At 35.9% G+C, this 19,049-nt stretch overlaps 1 protein-coding gene across 1 annotated transcript in view; it reads right to left on the minus strand.

Moving 5' to 3' along the window:
- Window positions 1–7,635: 7,635 nt before the first annotated feature.
- Window positions 7,636–19,049, minus strand: part of LOC113500331 — a 71,216-nt gene continuing 59,802 nt past the window's right edge. Inside the window, exons 2-3 of the mRNA XM_026881082.1 lie at window positions 12,105–13,555; window positions 7,636–11,668 (exon numbers count right to left, since the gene is read on the minus strand). Coding sequence (XP_026736883.1) covers window positions 10,590–11,668; window positions 12,105–13,533 — 2,508 coding nt within the window. The 5' untranslated portion in view covers window positions 13,534–13,555 and the 3' untranslated portion in view covers window positions 7,636–10,589. The remainder of the gene's footprint in view (window positions 11,669–12,104; window positions 13,556–19,049) is intronic.

The following is a 19,049-nucleotide window of genomic DNA, read 5'->3' on the forward strand; positions in this document are numbered from 1 at the left end:
AGTACTTGGTCGGTCTGCTGACCTTGGTCTTAGTACTTGATAGTTTAATTACATAGCGGCTTACAGGGACTTCGAATATTTGTTTTTTTGCCACCTACACATTATATTCAATGTTAATATTATAAATGTTGTATTCCATATTGTAAACGGAATGAAAGCGGCCGGGTCCAGGCGGGGATCCCGGGAGTTTATTGCACCGTTTCGACATTCGCAGCAAAAGCAAGAGAAGAGCTACAGGGTGGCAGAAACTGGATTCTGTCCAATGTAGTTTGAACATCAAAAAGTGCTGCTTAGCCCTATTTAAATAAGTGATTTAAAAGTAGTTTTACTTTTTGCAAAGACATTCATCAGCGTTAGTGTTTCAAGAAATTTCGGACCTGAAATCAAGAAAATTTCATACCGTCATTTTCGCATTGATTGCCTTGGACAAATTCGTTTGTCTATACAAAACCATGTCTACACTCTGCAGTATTCTTTACTTGCTCACAGGATAAAATAAACTTAGTGAGAAAAGGCCATCAGACAAACAGAGATTTAATTCCAGATTCCTTTTGTGAACATAATTGTACGGTATTTTAACTACTGCTAGGATTTTGGTGTTGGTATTTCGTGTTTAGCGATTGTGGTCGCGAAATGTGTGCAATTATTGCTTTTGGTATAATGTATTGGGGGCTGAGTACGTTTTTAGCGATGTCAAATTAAAGTCATGTCTACTCGTACAATATTTATACGTATTTTTATATGTTGTAATGAATTGTATTGAGTTTTGTAATAACTTCAAAAGTTAATTTATATAATCATCAAAGGCTTCGATGTCTGTTTGTCAGTTCGTCCGTCCAACTGCTACCAGCCCGTAACTCATGAACAGTGATAGCCACTAGCCACTATTATAACAAATACTAAAAATCTAGTATAAGCAAATTATGACAAAGTTAAAAAAATATGGTTGAGATGTTTTTTAGAGATTTGTTTTTCTGTAGCCTTCGCCTTCTTTTAGTCGCACTTGACCAGTTTCTATTTGTAAAAACTGTGCATTTCCAAACTCCATGATACGTAATACCGAACGAGGTTTAAGTAAAGTCTAATACAGGACATTGATAACACTGCGAATGTAACAGCAACTCTATCACAAGTCATTAAAGTTGAGTTTTGAATGTACTGTATTGCCAACACTTGGGAGTAACTGTCCCGTATTTGTGGGTGCTTTTGTTTAAATTCCAATGTTAGTAGTTCAGATATGATTGTGTTAGTTCTGAAAAGAAGGAGGTTTGTTATCTTTTTATTCTGTGTAGTTACCTAATAATTCTAATAACAGCGTTTTTTATATGTAACTCCGTACAAATTTTGCCAAAATCGGTCCTGTCCTTTTTATAGTTGTAAATTGCATCGGATTGAAGTTACTGAAAATTTCAGCCGACTAGCTCATCGGAAAGTGCCTCAAAATTGAGTTACAAATAAACAAGAAAAGTAAGTGTATTAAAATGTGGGAAAATGGCATTGAAAAATGTGATTCAAAGTGTGATACATGTAATAATGTTCTAATTGCTACGCGTAAGCTATTACAATAACATTCAAAACGTTACACACTTTATATCGCACATTCATTTGTTATCGCATTTACATTTAATCATTTCTGCTGACTCCCTCAACGTACAGTCGTGAACATATCGAGTATTTCATCACGTGCGGCCAATACGTAACCATTGCATATTTTATAGGTTAATTCCCAAACATACAGCATGTTGTTTTTTGTGCTGGCTTTCCATTAAAGCCGTGCAGCTTTTTATGGCGTGCTAACTAAATATACGTGACTTTTTACACACCCTGTATCATGTACGGGGTGAAGGGTAAACATAAAGAATCATTTATTTTGAAACTGATTTTCGTCCGCGGTTTTGCCTGTGTGTGTTAGTTATTACAAAGTGATTTGTATTTGTTGTTGGTCTATAAACTCTTTAGGTGTGTGGTCTAGGATCATATTTTTGTCTTTAAGGACTTCTTAGCATCGCGGTAGGACATTCACAGTTAAGTACTACATTATGTATGTATGTTCTAAGATGAATAAAGCACGGCTTAGTTTATAAAAAATAAAAATGGAAATTGTTTTTTTCCCAATTATTTTAAGTACGGTTTCAATTCTTCTCTTTCGTATCATTGTGGCCATTTTAAGGCATACTATCATTGATAGAAGATGGTGAATACAGCAGTTAAAAGAATAGCTTACTCTCACCTATTTATTTGAATCTAATCGTCCTACTCTATCTACCAACCGGAGTCCTTAATCATGACCTGACGCCGCAGCTGGATTGCGAGTCAAACTGATAATGTACTGGTATTTTTTTCCCTAGTTTTTTACTATAACTTTACATTACAAAAAACTTATATTTCAACCAAAAAAATAGCACCTAAGTGAAGAGCAAAGTACAATTGAAGTGTCTCAAACATTTACAAGAAATATTAAAGTAAGAAAAGTTTATTACGACTTGTTTTGTTCAGCTGTTCGAAGTTAGGATGGACGGACAAAAGGAGATTAAATTATATAAACACTAGTGTTAGAACTTATGTGCTAGAATAAAAAATATGTATAGTCTTCGTTATTTCATTGCAACAAAAATCCATCATTGTTAAATGTACGTCGATTTTCTCGAGGAATCTTAGCTGGTAAACGAATCAACAACGATAAAATGGCATTGAAAAATGTGATATTTGGCCCCTCCAGTAAACATTGATCTTGTGACTTACTTCACAAATAAGGTTAGCAGCATAATTGACGATCGACCCGTAATCATAATAGGTGACTTCAACTTAGGTAACATAAAATGGACAAAAGAATCACTGCACCAACATGCGGAACCAAATATCGGCACCAATAATATATGTAAAACTTTTATAGAATTCTTATCATCCAATGACCTGTACCAGTATAATTCAATCCAAAATAAACAGGACAGGATTCTAGACCTAGTCATATCCAATTTGACTTATCCAATCGAGGTAACCCGGTCCTGTGATTCAATATCAAAAGTCGATGATTTTCACCCACCTTTGCAGATTAACATACATCTCAATCTTCCGAAAACTCTTAAAAATAAAATGACTAAGAAGTATGCATTCCATAAAGCTGACTACATTGAAATCAGAAATCGTCTTGAGGAGATAGATTGGGATACTGTTTTAAAATCAGATACCGTCGATATGTCAATTACTGCGTTTTATTCTGTACTTCGGGAGGCTATATCTGAATTGGTCCCACTACAAAATTCTAGTAAAAAGTTATATCCCGTTTGGTACAATAATAGTATAATAAAAATGTTAAAAGAAAAAGAAAAATGTAGGCAGAGGATGAAAAAATTTAAAAATAAACGAGATGAATACGAATACATATTACTTAAGGACCGATGTAACCGAAAAATAAAAGAACTGCACCAGAAGTATTTACAAAACGTTCAAAGTAATGTAATTAAGAATCCAAAATATTTCTGGCAATACATAAAAAACAAACGCGATAGCAAAAGCGTAGTACCAAGAAACATGAGGCTCAATGATAGAACTGCGACCGACGGCACGAGCATAGCAAATTTATTTGCGGAGAATTTTGCATCGGTATATAGCCCTGTTTCTAGTAGTAATCCAGACCGTGCAAATACTTATAAACCTAGCAATAGTAACAGCTTACATCAAGTAACATTATCGGAATCTAGTATACAGAGCAAACTTAAGAACTTAAACGTTGCCAAGGGGCCGGGCTCTGATGGTATACCTCCATTGTTTATTAGGGAGTGTGCTAATGTCTTATCTAAGCCATTGCATATCATTTACAACCGATCCTTATCTGAAGGGGTTTTTCCGGAGATCTGGAAGGAGGCCATAGTAATACCAATTCCAAAATCGGGGGATAGGACTGATGTCTGTAATTACAGGCCTATCAGTATATTGCCCACTTTGTCAAAGGTTTTTGAATCGCTTTTGTGCCCCATATTGAATTGGCATATCAAAGGTTCTATTACGGAACATCAACATGGCTTCCTTAGAAACAGATCAACAGCTACAAACTTGACTAGCTTTGTCGAACGAACTCTAGCTTACATGAGTAACGGTAACGAAGTTGACGCCATTTACAGCGATTTCAGCAAAGCTTTTGACAAAGTGGAGCATAGTATCTTGTTACATAAGCTCAGAATCAACTTTGGTGTTCACGGGTCACTTCTGGAATGGTTCCAGTCATATCTAATAGGCCGTACAGCAAAAGTAGTAGTAAATGGGCATTCATCTAACACCTTTACACCCACATCTGGTGTACCACAGGGGTCCCATCTGGGCCCAATACTGTTTACAATGTTTATTGACGATATTAAATTTTCCATACAAAATTCTCATTTTGAAATGTATGCTGACGATTTAAAATGTTATAGGGTTGTTATGACAAAGAACGATGAAAGCCTCCTGCAACAGGATATTAACAGAGTCTGTGTGTGGTGTGAGAATAATAGCATGCAAGTCAATGTGAGTAAATGTTATCATATCAAATTTTCTCGTAAAAAACATAAATTTAATTCTACGTACACAATGAGGAACCAAATTTTAAGTAAAGTATCTGAAGTAAGAGATCTAGGCATTATTATGGACTCTAAAATGACATTTCAAACACACATCGAAAACATAATAAACAAAAGCAATCGAATGTTAGCATTTTTAAACCGTAACACAAGAAAATTTAATAATTTAACAGCACTGAAAATTCTGTTCTCCTCATTAGTTCGTAGTCATATAGAATACTGCTCTATCGTCTGGTACCCAATACATAATATCCATATTCAACGTATCGAAAGAATTCAAAAAAAATTTATAAAAAGACTCTCGTATAAAGCAGGCATAAGGTATACAATCAAAAACTATGAAGATAGAGTTAATTATTTTGGGATGAAATCCTTACACTGGCGTCGAGATTTTGCAGGTCTTGTTTTCCTATTCAAGATATTTAATCAAGGCGTGGATTGTTCACAACTACTATCATTAATTAACATTAATACACCCCGGACATCAGCTAGACTTCATAATTATAAACCTTTTGCTCCTGATGGCCGCAAAACCAAGTACGGGAATAATGCCCCCCTCTCCTATGTTCTCAGAAGGTGTAACGACATCTTTCATGATTGTGACTTGGACATTTTTTCAAGCAGCATCTCTGAGTTTAAAAGAGCTGTGCTCACTAATATGTAATGTTTGCGCAATAATGCTAAATTTTTATTTTTATTTTTATTTCTCTTCCTTTTTGTTGTGTCGTTAGGTTGTTTCTAATTCAATGTTGTTTATTCTAATTCAATTAAACTTATCTAACTTTATTCAATTCTTTTGAATTCAATTTAATGTTATTTAATTATTATTATTTTTTCGAAATAATTTAGTTATATAAGTATCAATGATTGTAATCACAATGTTATCCATGTTTATATTAATTTTTATTGTAGACCTAGTGGGATCCTTATAAAATGCTGTGCTTACCTTTAATTTAGATGCATGCATTGCTATTCTATTTGTAATGATGTACTATAAATATCTATGTGTGTATTTAGTTGGTTTGCCTAAATAAATAAATAAATAAATAAATAAATAAATAAATAAACATACAACGATTTTGTTGTTGTATCTGGGGGCACGGCCGTGCCCCCACCAAGTCGAGCAAAAAAGCGTCACGGCCTATCGTTTAAAAAGCTAAAGTTTATTTACAATTTGTATAACAGGTCTAAGCTAAAATTATTCGGCATTTTTTCTAACTGTCTTTGCTAATAGGCTAAATATGTACATGTTCTAATATTTCATTTTATTAAAGAGTGTATTCCATTGAACACACTGTGTGTGCACTGAGCACCGTGTCAGTAATAGCACCTTTAAATCATAGCCAATAAGGTTGTCTTTTCAAAGATTTTTTATCTAATCCACTGTTTTCGCTCTCCTTTGTGCATTTTTGTGTCTAAATGATTAGTGGGACTGCGTGGGTTTCGCCGCGTGTGCCTAATGTTCATTAGACATTAGATCCTAATGTTTTGAAAGATCAAAGAATCATCAGCATAAATAACATTTTAGACGTTTTGAATAAGTCCTGACTAGGATTTTCTCTAGCTTTGTTAAGGCTGGATTTTGGATTCGTTAGATTTAACGGTATGGTTAACAAGTGACTCGTCGCACACAGTTTGGCGTGTTGACTTACTTCGCTGGACTATTCCTGTTTTTCATTCTGCTAGAATAATGAATGAAGTATATCATCTGATTTAAAAATTAAACGTTTATAAATGTACGCAAATTTTAGAGTATTAAACAGAAATGAGCAGTGTTTGGTTTTTTCTTTAATTATTGTCAATTTTAGTTTCCTAGCGTCTGAATTCGTGGGCTATCTGAGCCATATTTTGCCACATAAAACCAATGAGTTAAAACCACGTTTTTGTTCTTCGACAAAAATAATAACTCAAAAATTCACCACGGACCGCCGTCAAAATATGCTCTCATAATAATATCCATTGTTCGAACAGTCGGCGGATAATAAAAACTAAAGGTTTATTTCGGAATATCGGGACTCAAATAAAATAACCAAGAACTCGAAAATGATGTGAAGTCCGAATCTTGGTTTCTTTCTTTCAATATGTGTAGTCCTAATATTCGATATTGGTATGGTTAGTTTGTTTGCTGATTTTCTCTGTAATTGTTTTTTTAACTGGAAGTCTAAGGTTAGTAACTCTCCAAGGTTGTATTAATGCTCTTGTGGAAGGGTGGCAGCTACTTTCGTACTTCGTAGTACCACACCAGCAATAATAATGCTAAACGTGGTGACAGTCCCTTTACAATGATACCAGCATATTTACGTCCCACTGCTGGGCACAAGCCTCTTCTCATGTTGGAGAGGGTTGAGCATTGACCACCGCACTAAATCACTGCAGATTCCAGATTTCAATATTTGGAAACTAGATTTCCTCATAAACATTGGTAGACCTTCACTGGCTAGTTATTTGTGAACTCTCTACCTCTTTCTCTACTCTGTGGTTTGGAGGTCAAAACTTAAATAAAAAGACGAATAAGTCGAACAGAGGTCACGATTTATTTGGCCCTTTGTTTGTGAATGTTTTAACTTCGAAAGTCATAATAAAACTGCTCGTTATTTTTTTTCTGATGTTTTGTTAACTTACGAAAGTCGACCTTACCGATTGGATTTTAGGCTTTGGTAAATATTAGTGTCTTACTTTTCAGGAGATTAACAAGGATCGAAGGATTCTTTTCCTATTGGTAGACTATGGTGATAAAAATGACGGCATCTAAAGAGGGTCTTTGAATTTTGGTTACAACATTCAGAATATTTCAGAACCAAGGGTCAACAGGCAAGTTATCTTTTGAATGTACCTATGTATTCAAATGATAAGTACTAGTCACGAAAAGTTTTACGCAAATGCCACTCAACTTTGACTAGGCCATTAAAAAAGTAACATTTGGTCCAGGACGTCAGGTTTCTTAATTTGACCTTACCTTAATAGGCTTCCACCCCATTTTTCTGACATACTTGTGAACTAACTGGTATATGAGTTAGAAATGATTCCCCAACCTGAAAAACAACTGCTACGTAAACAATTGGAAAATAAAACGAAAAACTATTAAATATAGCTTTAATCACTTTTAATAATGTTTCTATTTACATTAGCTTAAAACTATAAAAACTGGATTTCTACAGTAAACATTGTAAAAATATTGTACGTAGTACAATTTACAAATAAAAAATGGAATAATGCGAGACGGTTGGGCAGCACAAACTAACTATAAATCAAACAGCGTTTTGAACTAAACGCGTTCCTAAAGAACTAGTTAATTAATTTGTGAAACATTTGATTTGTACAAAGGACGCATACGTTAAAACAAAACATTGTAGCGGTAACACTACACTGCATCAGAGATTTTAAGTGAATTAGCTAAGTCCCTGAAGATTGAGAGAGATTTGAACCTTATTGAGTCGACATAAAGCACATATTAACATGGCAAATCTATCTTATCTTTTAGAGACTCTCTAGGGACCGTTTTGGGACCCTTACTGCTCTATTCTTATAACACGTTACTAGATCTTGGTTCCTGGCACAATGTAGTGTTATGCCACCTTTAGCTTTTAAAATCATGATTGCATTTAAAATTAAAACATTTTATTGAATAAAAACACCATGATTACAATAAAACCATTGATTCTGTACACGCCCTAGCTGCTAAGTGCGTGATTATAGTTCACTAACAAAATTACAACATTTCATCAAAATACAACGTTGTCATGTACTTGTTTAACTAAATTAAAACTTGCCTCCTACTTAAATATGCTTGATCAATATGTTTAACCAGCGAATACCTTCTGTATTCAGTTTAAATTTTAAACTTTTTTCAATGTCTATCCGTCTTACATATTTGAAGTGGTCGAGACGAACATACTGAACAACGACTTGCTGATTTAATATTCGGTCATAAGTTTTCTTAAAATATTCCAAGATTTTTTCTGTCATACAAATTAGGGATAGTACGATGAACACGACTTGATATTTGCATGAAAAATAAAATCATTCACAAATGATTTTACTCAAATGGTTAAAAAATAGCACCCATTATGAAAATAGGTATCAAATAAAAAAATCACCCTAAAGCATTTTTAAGTAAGAGACCATGGTATACAATTAAAAAAATAAATAGACACATAATAAAATGTATATAAAAATATGCACCAGAATATAAGCAAATACTTAAATCATAACTTGATAAATTAGCTACTAATATAAGCTAACACATGGTTTAAAACGTTTAGGAACTATTTCTCGTAAATTGAAATTAGCTTAGTGTAACTCTAAATTGTAGGGAACCGACGCTAGATGTCGCTATCAAGTGGCAATAGTCTAGCGAAAAAGATTTGCATTTACACAAGTTTATTAACCATTATGTCAAGAGGCTACTGAAATCTCCGATACCTGTACTCTCAGTCATCACGTTGATCAGAATTAAATGGCGGTAAGGGACTTAAGAAGTCGGGAGTCAGAGATTTAGATTGGCTCTTGTAGGAAAGAAATTATGCAAGGGAATGATTAACATGAGCCTACGCGTCCTATTTTAAAACTCTACAATTTAAAGATAGACTAAGCTTCAGTGTTTCTATTACAGGCGCTGCACAAGTTGATATCAATTTCATAATACATTTCTTACAAGGCTAAAATTAAAGCAACATCTTGCTTATTTCAATTAAAAACAAATTCAATCCTTTATGGTAACGGAAGATTTTACCACTGATTCTTCTACGAATGGATGGGAATATATAAAATGTTAGCAGAAACAGCCTCGGGCTAAAAACTAAAATGTTGTTAACTTAGAGAATACAAAGTTAAATATTTTAGTAGACGGTGGCTGCACGCGTTGCGTTGCACATTTTATCGAATACAAACTAAACATGAATATTTTGTGTCTCGCTACTGGTACAATATAACTAATGGTGAATGGGTGAATAGAGAAAACTTCGGCAATGGAAGCTTATATTGCAGACAACACAAAAGCTTTGTACACAAAAATAACAAAATTGACACACGTAAATATAAGAGTTGCACAGAGGAATAAAAAAGATTTCCAATGATTGACTGTCTTCTAAAAAAAGTACATACCGATAATTGTTCCGACTGAGCGACCAATAACAAGGTCTAACTAAAGTTGTTTCTTTCGTAGAATTAATGCAAAATGAGTTCTAAACATTCAAACCAAAGGTCACTTTTGAAACAAAATCAAAGCAATATCACGATAAGTACGTGTTCTAGTGTTCATATTCATTTCTCGTCATGAAAACAAAAGCGTACATGAAGTGGAAGGAAAATGTGCAACACAAACACGAAACATAGATCTAAACAAACACATAAAGCTTAACAAAACTATTGACGTGATCAACAGCAGAAAAGCGGATTGCCTCAGTCTTCCATAATCTATGTGAATATCATTCTAGCAATGTGTGGATGCTGCTACAGAATGCTTTCGGAATGTCAAATAAATGTAGGTAAGTCCACAGTCTCAAGCGGAATTTTGAGAACCAATCCTAGATTCGGGAATGTAAAAATGTAATGGAATTTCATAGCCATAACTACTTATAATTTATGATATGAGAGATAATTTCGAGCACTAAATCAAGAATTGTTCAACTTAAATAATTGATGATCATTAATTCACTAAAAGAAATCTACTTGAAACTGTTAACAAACCACAAAAGCGTGTCAATTTAGATTAATAATCAGTCTTGGAAATTGATGAAAATCCTCGCTAAATTAATTAGCATCATTCAGTTACCATCCGTCCTAACAAAAGAGTACCACAAACAATAAATACTTAAAATCAACAGTGTACGCGAAATCCAATTGCGTTACTATGACATTATTAGAAATGGTCCATAAATTTACGCGACAAGTAAAAAATCTAGCACAAACGTCTATTTACAAGAGCACCGCGGAAAAATTAATTGTATTATCCCGTCTTTTCACTGTTACCGTGTAGGTCTCTCATCTCACTAAAAGCTCATTGGCACTTTGGTAAACCTTTAGTCTAATTTTTTACACCTCCGTACCATCCTCCCCCTCGTCCTCAAACAGCGGCTCGTTTGGATTCACTTCTGTACTCGGCTTTTTCTTCGGCTTCGGCGGTGGTCGTGGCGGGATCTTTCCACTCCTGCCCAAAGTCCCCGACTGGTTCAGTGTACTGTCGTTCTTCTTGATTTCATCTTTGGATGGAGAGCTCGGCTCCTCCTTGCTGTCGACTCTTGGGATTCTTCTGAGCGACCCGGTCTCTGGCTTGCCTCTTCGACTAAGAGTACTGCTGTCTGACACGTGTGATTGTGAATCGCTTTTATTGTCGCTGAACAAGACTTTCCTTGGCTCAGGTTGAGGAGTCGAAGTGTTTTTCGCAGTCCAGCTCATTCTTGGGTTGATTGGTTCTTGTGGCCCCGGAGTGGACAGTTGATTCGACATTTGCGAGCAAATACTGTTTCGAGGGTTGAGTTGAGGAGGAACTGGTGATGGTGCTGGTTCCTGTTCCTCTATAGGTGCGTAGAAAACTTGGTGTGGACTGTTGGGATAGGCTGTTGGTGTGGCAGGTAAGGGCCGGTTCCTCATAGGAGAAAATTGAGTTTCTAAGCCCGCTTTGTTCAAAGATAGCACTGAGCTGCCATCGGCTGTAGTTCGGAGTCCAAGATTATCATACAGGGGTTCCTGTGCTTCGGAGCTTGGTAGGATTGCCGTACTTGCTGTACTCGACCAGCTGGGGACTCTAGGTCTTCGAGGGATGGTAACGTATCCCTGCCTAGGAGTAACGACGGGAGGAGTGATGGGCGCTGTGAAGGGGGACTGAGAGCGCGAATATGGCAGTGTTCTAAACAGGTTTTGGTTCGCTGTGCCATAAATGGGAGAATGTATCGGACTGATAGGATTTAACTGCGGTGGTAGTCTAGTGGTGTCCGGGACGGTGGACGCGTTGCTGGCCGCCGGCGAGATTTGGGCAGCTCTCGGAGGGAACGAGAGCAGATCCGGAGGATAAGCTCGTCCGTCGGTGCGGCCATATTCTACGTTAAGAGCATCCTGCGATTGTTTCATTAAGTGGTCGTAGCCGAGAGATCGTTTTTCGTCTTCGTTGTGAGCTGAAACAGAAAAAGGATATTAGTCATAATGCAGTAAGTCATGTAGCCTATCCCTATGATAAATGCAGTTATTATTTATTGCTTCAATTTCCAGTAACCGCTTGTGAAGTAGTCAATCACCTCATGATAACACTAACGGTTTGCGATAATAGTTATCTTTGTGTAATGCAAACATTCAAGCTTACTCACTTATCTACAGTATTGATAGTGCAGGATACCTAAAGATTATGGGCTTATGGGATTTATATTAACTTAATACTGATATTTTTTTTTTGCTAATCATACCTACTTTTTACACTTACTTCTGAAAATGTGGAAAGATTACAAAGTCCTATTTGATGAGTCGTACATATTTTTGGCGAAGGTGCTTTCTTAGATACATGCCTATCATATTCTAAATCGATTGCTTGAAGTGACATTAACAAACTCAACTTACCAAAAACAGAATCATTGTCCAGCAATGTTTTATTCAGTTCAGACATTTCTGTCGCTCCGCTCGTTATCGATGGCGGCGCGTCGTACCTCCTCGGAGGTTTCGTCACTGGATTCACAGCAGTGATCAAACTCTTCTCCATCTCAGGTATCACGGAGCCTTCAATCAAAGCTTCCCCGTTCGAATTCGCCTGTTTCTTCTTATCAGAACCTCGTTTTCTACAGCAGCAGTAGCAGATTATCACAAGGATGATTAAAAAGATCGCAGCAGTGCACGAGAGACCTATCAAAACTGGTAACATGTTGTTATCCATACCAGTTGGGACCACTATACCGGGAGGGGTTTGAGTCACTGCTAATGTTAGACTCCTCTCTTCAACCCCGCCAGGGTTTTTCGCAACACATAAGTACTCTCCATTGTCAGTAGTACCTACATCAACGATAGTCAGATTAACCCATTTGCTGTTCTCATAATTAGTTTGAACAATGTAGTATTTGAGTTCCCCTTGGTATCTATAAGCACCGTCTATGATTTGAGCGTTTAGCACCCAGTTGACTTCTGGTAAAGGGTTGCCGTTGACTTGGCAAGCGAGGGTGACATTATTGTCTGATGTACGTAAGGTAGTACTAGCAGATGGGTACACAATACTTGGTTTGCAGGCAAAGTCACTGGAGTCCAGCTCCTTCCACAGCTTTCCATGTACTTTTGGTGGCTCTACACAGGATATTGGTGAAGTGTAGAAGTTTTTGCTGATCACCCAGTTTCTGAAAGGCTGGAGATAGCAGTCGCAGCGCCATGGATTGTCGTGGACGTCTAAATTTGATAGCGATGTTAAGGCGCTTAATGTGTCTATTTTTAAGTATTCCAATTTGTTTCCATCTAGTCTGAGGATGTTTAGTTTCGGTACGTTCATAAACGTCTTCATTCCAACTTGCAATATTTTATTGTTGCTAAGATCTACTTTTTGTAAGAATGGCAAATTATTGAACAGACCATCTTCTAATTTTTCTAACTGGTTATCGTTTAGAAGGATCCATCTTATCTTCGCTGTCTCTCTGAATGTGTCAGCGTGTAACATCTTCAAGTCGTTCTTGGATAAATCTAGTTCAATCATAATGGCAAGTCCACTTAGGCCATTTCTTTGTATAGTGATAAGTTTGCACTCTTTCAGTATGAGTTTCTTTAAGTTTATTAGGCCGACATCTTGGAAGGCATGTCTGGTGACCTCGTACAGTTCGTTCCCTGTTAGATCGAGGTTTTGTATCTCTGAACTTAAGTTTTTAGGTATGTCTTGTAGATGGGAATGTGAGCAGTCAGCCTGCTTGTTACCGCTCGCCCAAACGCATTTACATTCTTGTGGACAGTTGCTGGTGAAATCGGCGAGAGTAGACGCCACGAACAGGGTCAGGACCATCCAGACGGTCTTCTCCATTCTGAGATCATGTGCTTTGAACCTGTAACAAAGGAAAACCAAATTAAACATGTGTAAATGCATGTAACTGTTGGCACTGAAATAGAAAGTGTTAGCACGCAGGAACGATTTAATGACGGCATTAAGAATGCAGCTGGTATCGTATAGAGTATCAAAGGTTGTAAACTTAACAGCTATGTTAAGGGCTTATGTTGAACCCTTGGTATAGAACTATTGCTTTGTGAATTTAAAGTAGACACGCATCGATGGAATCAAATAACATGTTAGAAACACGGTAATTAGAAAGGACAATGAAAAGGCGTTATCTGTTTCGTAGCTTTGGTAAAATGAAAAATATAATTACAAGATCTTCTTTGGAATAACAAAACCTTTCAAGAGTTATTTTACTGGTTCAAAGACAAACTTTTGTTTCAAGACTTAAACTAATTAAATAAACATTTCTTCCTACACAAGGCAACAAAGATAACTTTACAATTTTCTCTTTTATAGTTCCTTATTATTACTGTTTCTCTTGAAATTATAACATGCTAATACAATTTGTTTGGCACATAAATGTAAGTACAAGCGGCAGTTGAAATGAGGACATTCGAAGCGTGTATTTTGGGTTTACATTTAGGCATGTTGTTACTAATGATGTAGAATTTTTTTTTCGTAAAATTATGTGTGGTTCCGATGCGATTTTCTTTTTCAATGTTATTTTTGCCTGGAACACAACGGATTTACCTGTTAACGACTTATTTTATGGTACCAAATGAACAAGCTTATGAGTTAACCCTAAATCATTGTACAAGTTTGGAGTCATAATTCTACATAATTAGACGCGGCCTTTTAATGTATGTACGTTTGAAAGATCAAAGCCATATTTATGTATTAAAAGTAAGACCGCCAATTGCTTTCGAACTATAAACTAATTGAATGGTTTTTTGTTTAAAAAAAGTGGAAGTATATTTTTAATAAGCACTAGTAGTCAGGTCTTTAAAAGAAAAGAACATGTATCTCTTAAGTGGAGTTGGTGAAGATACGAAACTTTGCTTATAAGGTATGTAATACCACGATTCCGTCTAAAGTGCTTTGATTCGAGGGTTAGGATGTCAATATCCCAAGGCATTGCTTACCCTATATGGAGGGTTAAATATTGATGCATCACTTCAGAGCAGCCTCTTCAAAACTAATCAGCTGATATCTGTGCACGTACTAAAACCTCTTTAGGCAGAACTATAGTCATTGTTGAAGTGGGATGTCACTCTATATTTGTGATAGTGGTATCTCGCTTTCACCGTCACCTGTCGAGTATTTACATCTCATAATAAGTGTTCAAGCCACTTCATCAAACATTCACTGAATATTGTAATGTAGTGGTTCACTTTGGACTTGTTATCAAATAACTTATCCAACAAAACCATGTGTTCGTGAATGTTGTAATATATACCGAAAGTGCGTGGAAATAAAGTTGGGAATACGAAAGGTTATATTAATATTTATGTTCGAAGCTAGTTTTTTGGGTTTCGTACCCAAAGGGTAAAAACGGGTCCCGATTTCTGAGGCTCTGCTGTCCGTTCGTCACCAGACTATATCTTGTGATGACTGGACAGTTGAAGCTTTTCACTAATGATGTATTTGTGTTGCTGCTATAAAAATAAAATTTTAAAAAATAACAACGAGGAGAAGCAACAGTCTTAAACAATACTAATCGGTTGGTTGTCACCCGATTAGTATTATTAGGATATTAGTCCGACTCGCACTTGTCTGCTTCTTAGCGGTTTGGTGGATATGTGAGCTTTTGTAGACTTTCCAAGGCTTACGCGTGTACTCGCGGAGCGTCATTCGATACTACATTATTCATGTTAATTTAAACGAATAAAAATTTCACGCCTTTTGAAACCGTCCATCGATATCAAATTTGAATTAAAAAAAAACGTTTAACACATTTTCCAATTTTCAATCATTCTTGTATTATAAAAAAATACTCATCAAAAAACATTCCTTAGTATCCCAATAACACTCAAATTGGAGCATAAAGTCATAAACCCTTGGCGTTGAGTGGTAAACATGGCGGAACTTTCGCATTAGTCCCAAGTTCAGTAACACGGATAGAAACAGATTAGCACAGCCCCCCCCTTGGTCCCCTCTCCCTTCCCCTCTAAGCCCCGCACTGGCACGCGGATATTAATTTGGCTGAAGCTAAGCTTAAGCCGTGAAATTAGAGCTTTCTTATGTGAAGCTAAATTGTTACAGTTCCATGATATGAATATGTAGAATTCTAAATTAGATGCTGCTTGTTTGGCGGGAGTTTACGATTGTGTGATAAAAGGACAGCTGAAACTATTATGACGACCTCCGTGGTCGAGTAGTGTACGCACCGGTTTCAAGGTGTCGCTAGCTCTGAGGTCCCGGGTTCGATCCCCGGTCGGGTCAATGTAAAAATTCACATTTCTACATTGTCTCGGGTCTAGGTGTTTGTGGTTCCTTCGTTGTATCTGAATTCCATAACACAAGTGCTTTAGCAATTTACTTTGGGTTCAGAACAATGTATGTGATGTTGTCCGCATTTATTTATTTATTTATTTATTATAATACCAGTGATGCTAGCTGTGATGGAAGGATTCTGAATTATGCACTATTGGATAATCGTATCGTAAGAGCCTTACAAACATTATATTCAGTTTTAGACGGCCATCTAAAGGAAGATACTACTTTTGCTATTAATTTTGGGGAAGTGTTGCAGGACACTGCAGTAATATCCATGCTAATTTTCTACTTGCCAGCGGTGAGGTCAAATATGCGCTTTGAGGCACACAAGTAAAAAAACCACAGCATTTTTGGCCATGGTATAAATTAAACTAGATCATACTGTTCAATCGACGAAATTCAAGATCACCCTTGATAATAAGTAAGATAAGTCACTCAACATTGTTTGTACTTGAAACACCCAGGTACCAAAATTTCATCCAAGAGAAAATAAAATAATTCCATTGTCAAATAAACCCAGATTTATTTAAATGGAAACCGCAATATTTCAGGACCAGACTGTGTCAGACATAAATGTCTAACCTAAAATTTTCTCCGGCTGAAATTTAGGCAAAAATAAAGATTAATGACTTAATATGTTTTTGTGAGATTTATCTAGGTCGTTTCTCGTTAGTGCGACGATATGAGCAGCTCACGATAATTACATTCGGTGTGAGTAAGGGCGCGCATAAACTGCGAGCAATTTGGAAGTAAGTGCGTTCCACAGTGTGATCTGTGCCTTATGTTTGTATGCGTCGTGTGGTGCATGTTGCAAGCGAAAGGATTGGTTTTATAACCTGAATATTTGAGCTTAAACGGATTTGATGGAATAGGTATATAATAGGCGAGGTGTTCCTTCTTTTTACGTTTTGATGATTTTATAGACAAATAACTATCTAAACTTGTCAATTTTTCTTCCAGAATAATAAAAGCTAAAAATATTTCCCTCTTATGTATATACTTTAAGCGATGTTCTCCGAATATCTCTGCAGTAATAAAAAACATATCAAACTGTACAAAAAAACAATACATTTAATAAAGTAGAGCACTAAAATACTATGTATCTACTAAATACATTGTAATACAGCAATAAAATATAGCACATCTACGTGCATCATCTCTATCATAAGTCTACAATCTTTCAATTTGCTCTAATTCAGGAATACGCAAAAAAAGCACCAAATTCCGCACTGGACGTTCATTCTTGTACCTACAAAATCGCTACCGCTTATCAACTGCACCATACAATAACACTGCACAGTGAGACTGGTAATGTTCTAAGCACCGTGAAATGGGCATCTCTTTCTTATGTTCCCCAGCGCCACGTGTTCTACAACCCCTTGCGATTGCACGGCGATTTATTTCGTGAAGATACGTATACCATTGTTGGTAGGAATGTAGATCTTGAGGTGTTAAGCAGAGGAATCCCTTTAATGCAATAAGCTGTGAATGGTTCTACCCTTGAGAATACACAAGGTACCTTAATATAATATTCCACAACTTTCACACAACGCCATCTAGCTTCCCATCTAAGTAGCTTCAAACTAAGCAAAGCTTGTATTTTGAGTATTAGATAAATACATCCATAATATTAATTATCTAAATTTTGGTGTTTAAAAATCATTTGATTTTAAATGCAAAACGATCTAGTCACAAACCTAACGATATATACATATATGAAATTTGTCCGTATCATGGTATCAAAAGAAAACAGAATTCCATTGAAAAATAAAAAAAAAAACAATTATTGTTGTCAAATTCCTAATACAAACACGACCAATTTACCTCAAATTCATCACTGAACACAAATTATTGAATTAAAATAACATAAACAAAACCTCTAGACATACCTAGCAAATAACAATAAATTACGAAAAATAATAATCCCATGTATTATTATTAAAAACTCATAACCGTATATTACTACGACATCCAATGGCTGTACAATTTATACAATTTGTACCTCGTAAAGTTCAATACATATATTAAACAGTGTTGTATACTCGGTCTACAATGAACCAATGTTTGATAACCCTTACAATGGACAGTGCCGTCAATGAGGGCCTGTTGTACCGGGTTACGCTTTTATTGACCTGCCGCAGTTGTTTACGGGTTATGTGTGCTGTGTTGGAATTGTATGGATGTGATTCTTGGAATTGTTTTATTGAGAATGTTTTTTGAAGTTTGTTTTGCTTTATAGTGGATATAGTATCGTATTGTGGTATTTTTATAGTTTATTTTTGGTTTTAAAATAACTGAATCAGGGATTTTTAATATTGCATTCTATAAACTCTTGAAAAAAATAACACCTTTTAGCAGGTTACTCTGATTAAAAAAGACTTGTGACAGGAAGCTTTTAACCGTTTCCTCTTTAAACATATCAACTTAATTCATAAGTACATCTTTAATCTATCCTTCTAATATTATAAGAGTCAAATTTTTGTTACCATTTTACGGAAAAACCACTAAACAGATTTGGACGAAACTTGTGGTACACATTTTATGACCTGCATTGGCACATAGGATATATTATTTTAAGTTCCCGTGTGATCATTCTATTTATAGAGGTCGGAGCATGCGAGCCACTGACAACAGCTAGAAGGGAATCACTGCTTTATATAACTTTTTTGGCGTTCTTTATAACTTTACTATCAACATTTCATGATAAAGAAATTCACAACTTGTTAGATGGCAGCCATCTTGCGTATCCACGTTAGTCTCGCGTCTTGCATCTGCCTGATTGCCCCACTATTAAGCAAGCTCATATGTTAAATGAATCAATTCTAACTCGTTAGTCTTACCGTCACATACATGCCAAGCTACTGCATCACACTGACTATTTAAATGCCAGTTGTGAAATGGGTAAACAATATTTCGGTAGGACTTTTATTTGTTTTCATCTTTCTAAACTTCTACAAACATTAAAATTAAAATCAATTTATTCCAGTTATGCTACAAGCTAGCACTTTTTGAACGCCAAGGAATTCTATAGAAAAATCGGAGCAATA

This window comes from Trichoplusia ni, chromosome 13 (genome assembly GCF_003590095.1).
Source record: "Trichoplusia ni isolate ovarian cell line Hi5 chromosome 13, tn1, whole genome shotgun sequence".
Classification (NCBI taxonomy): Eukaryota; Metazoa; Arthropoda; class Insecta; order Lepidoptera; family Noctuidae; genus Trichoplusia; species Trichoplusia ni.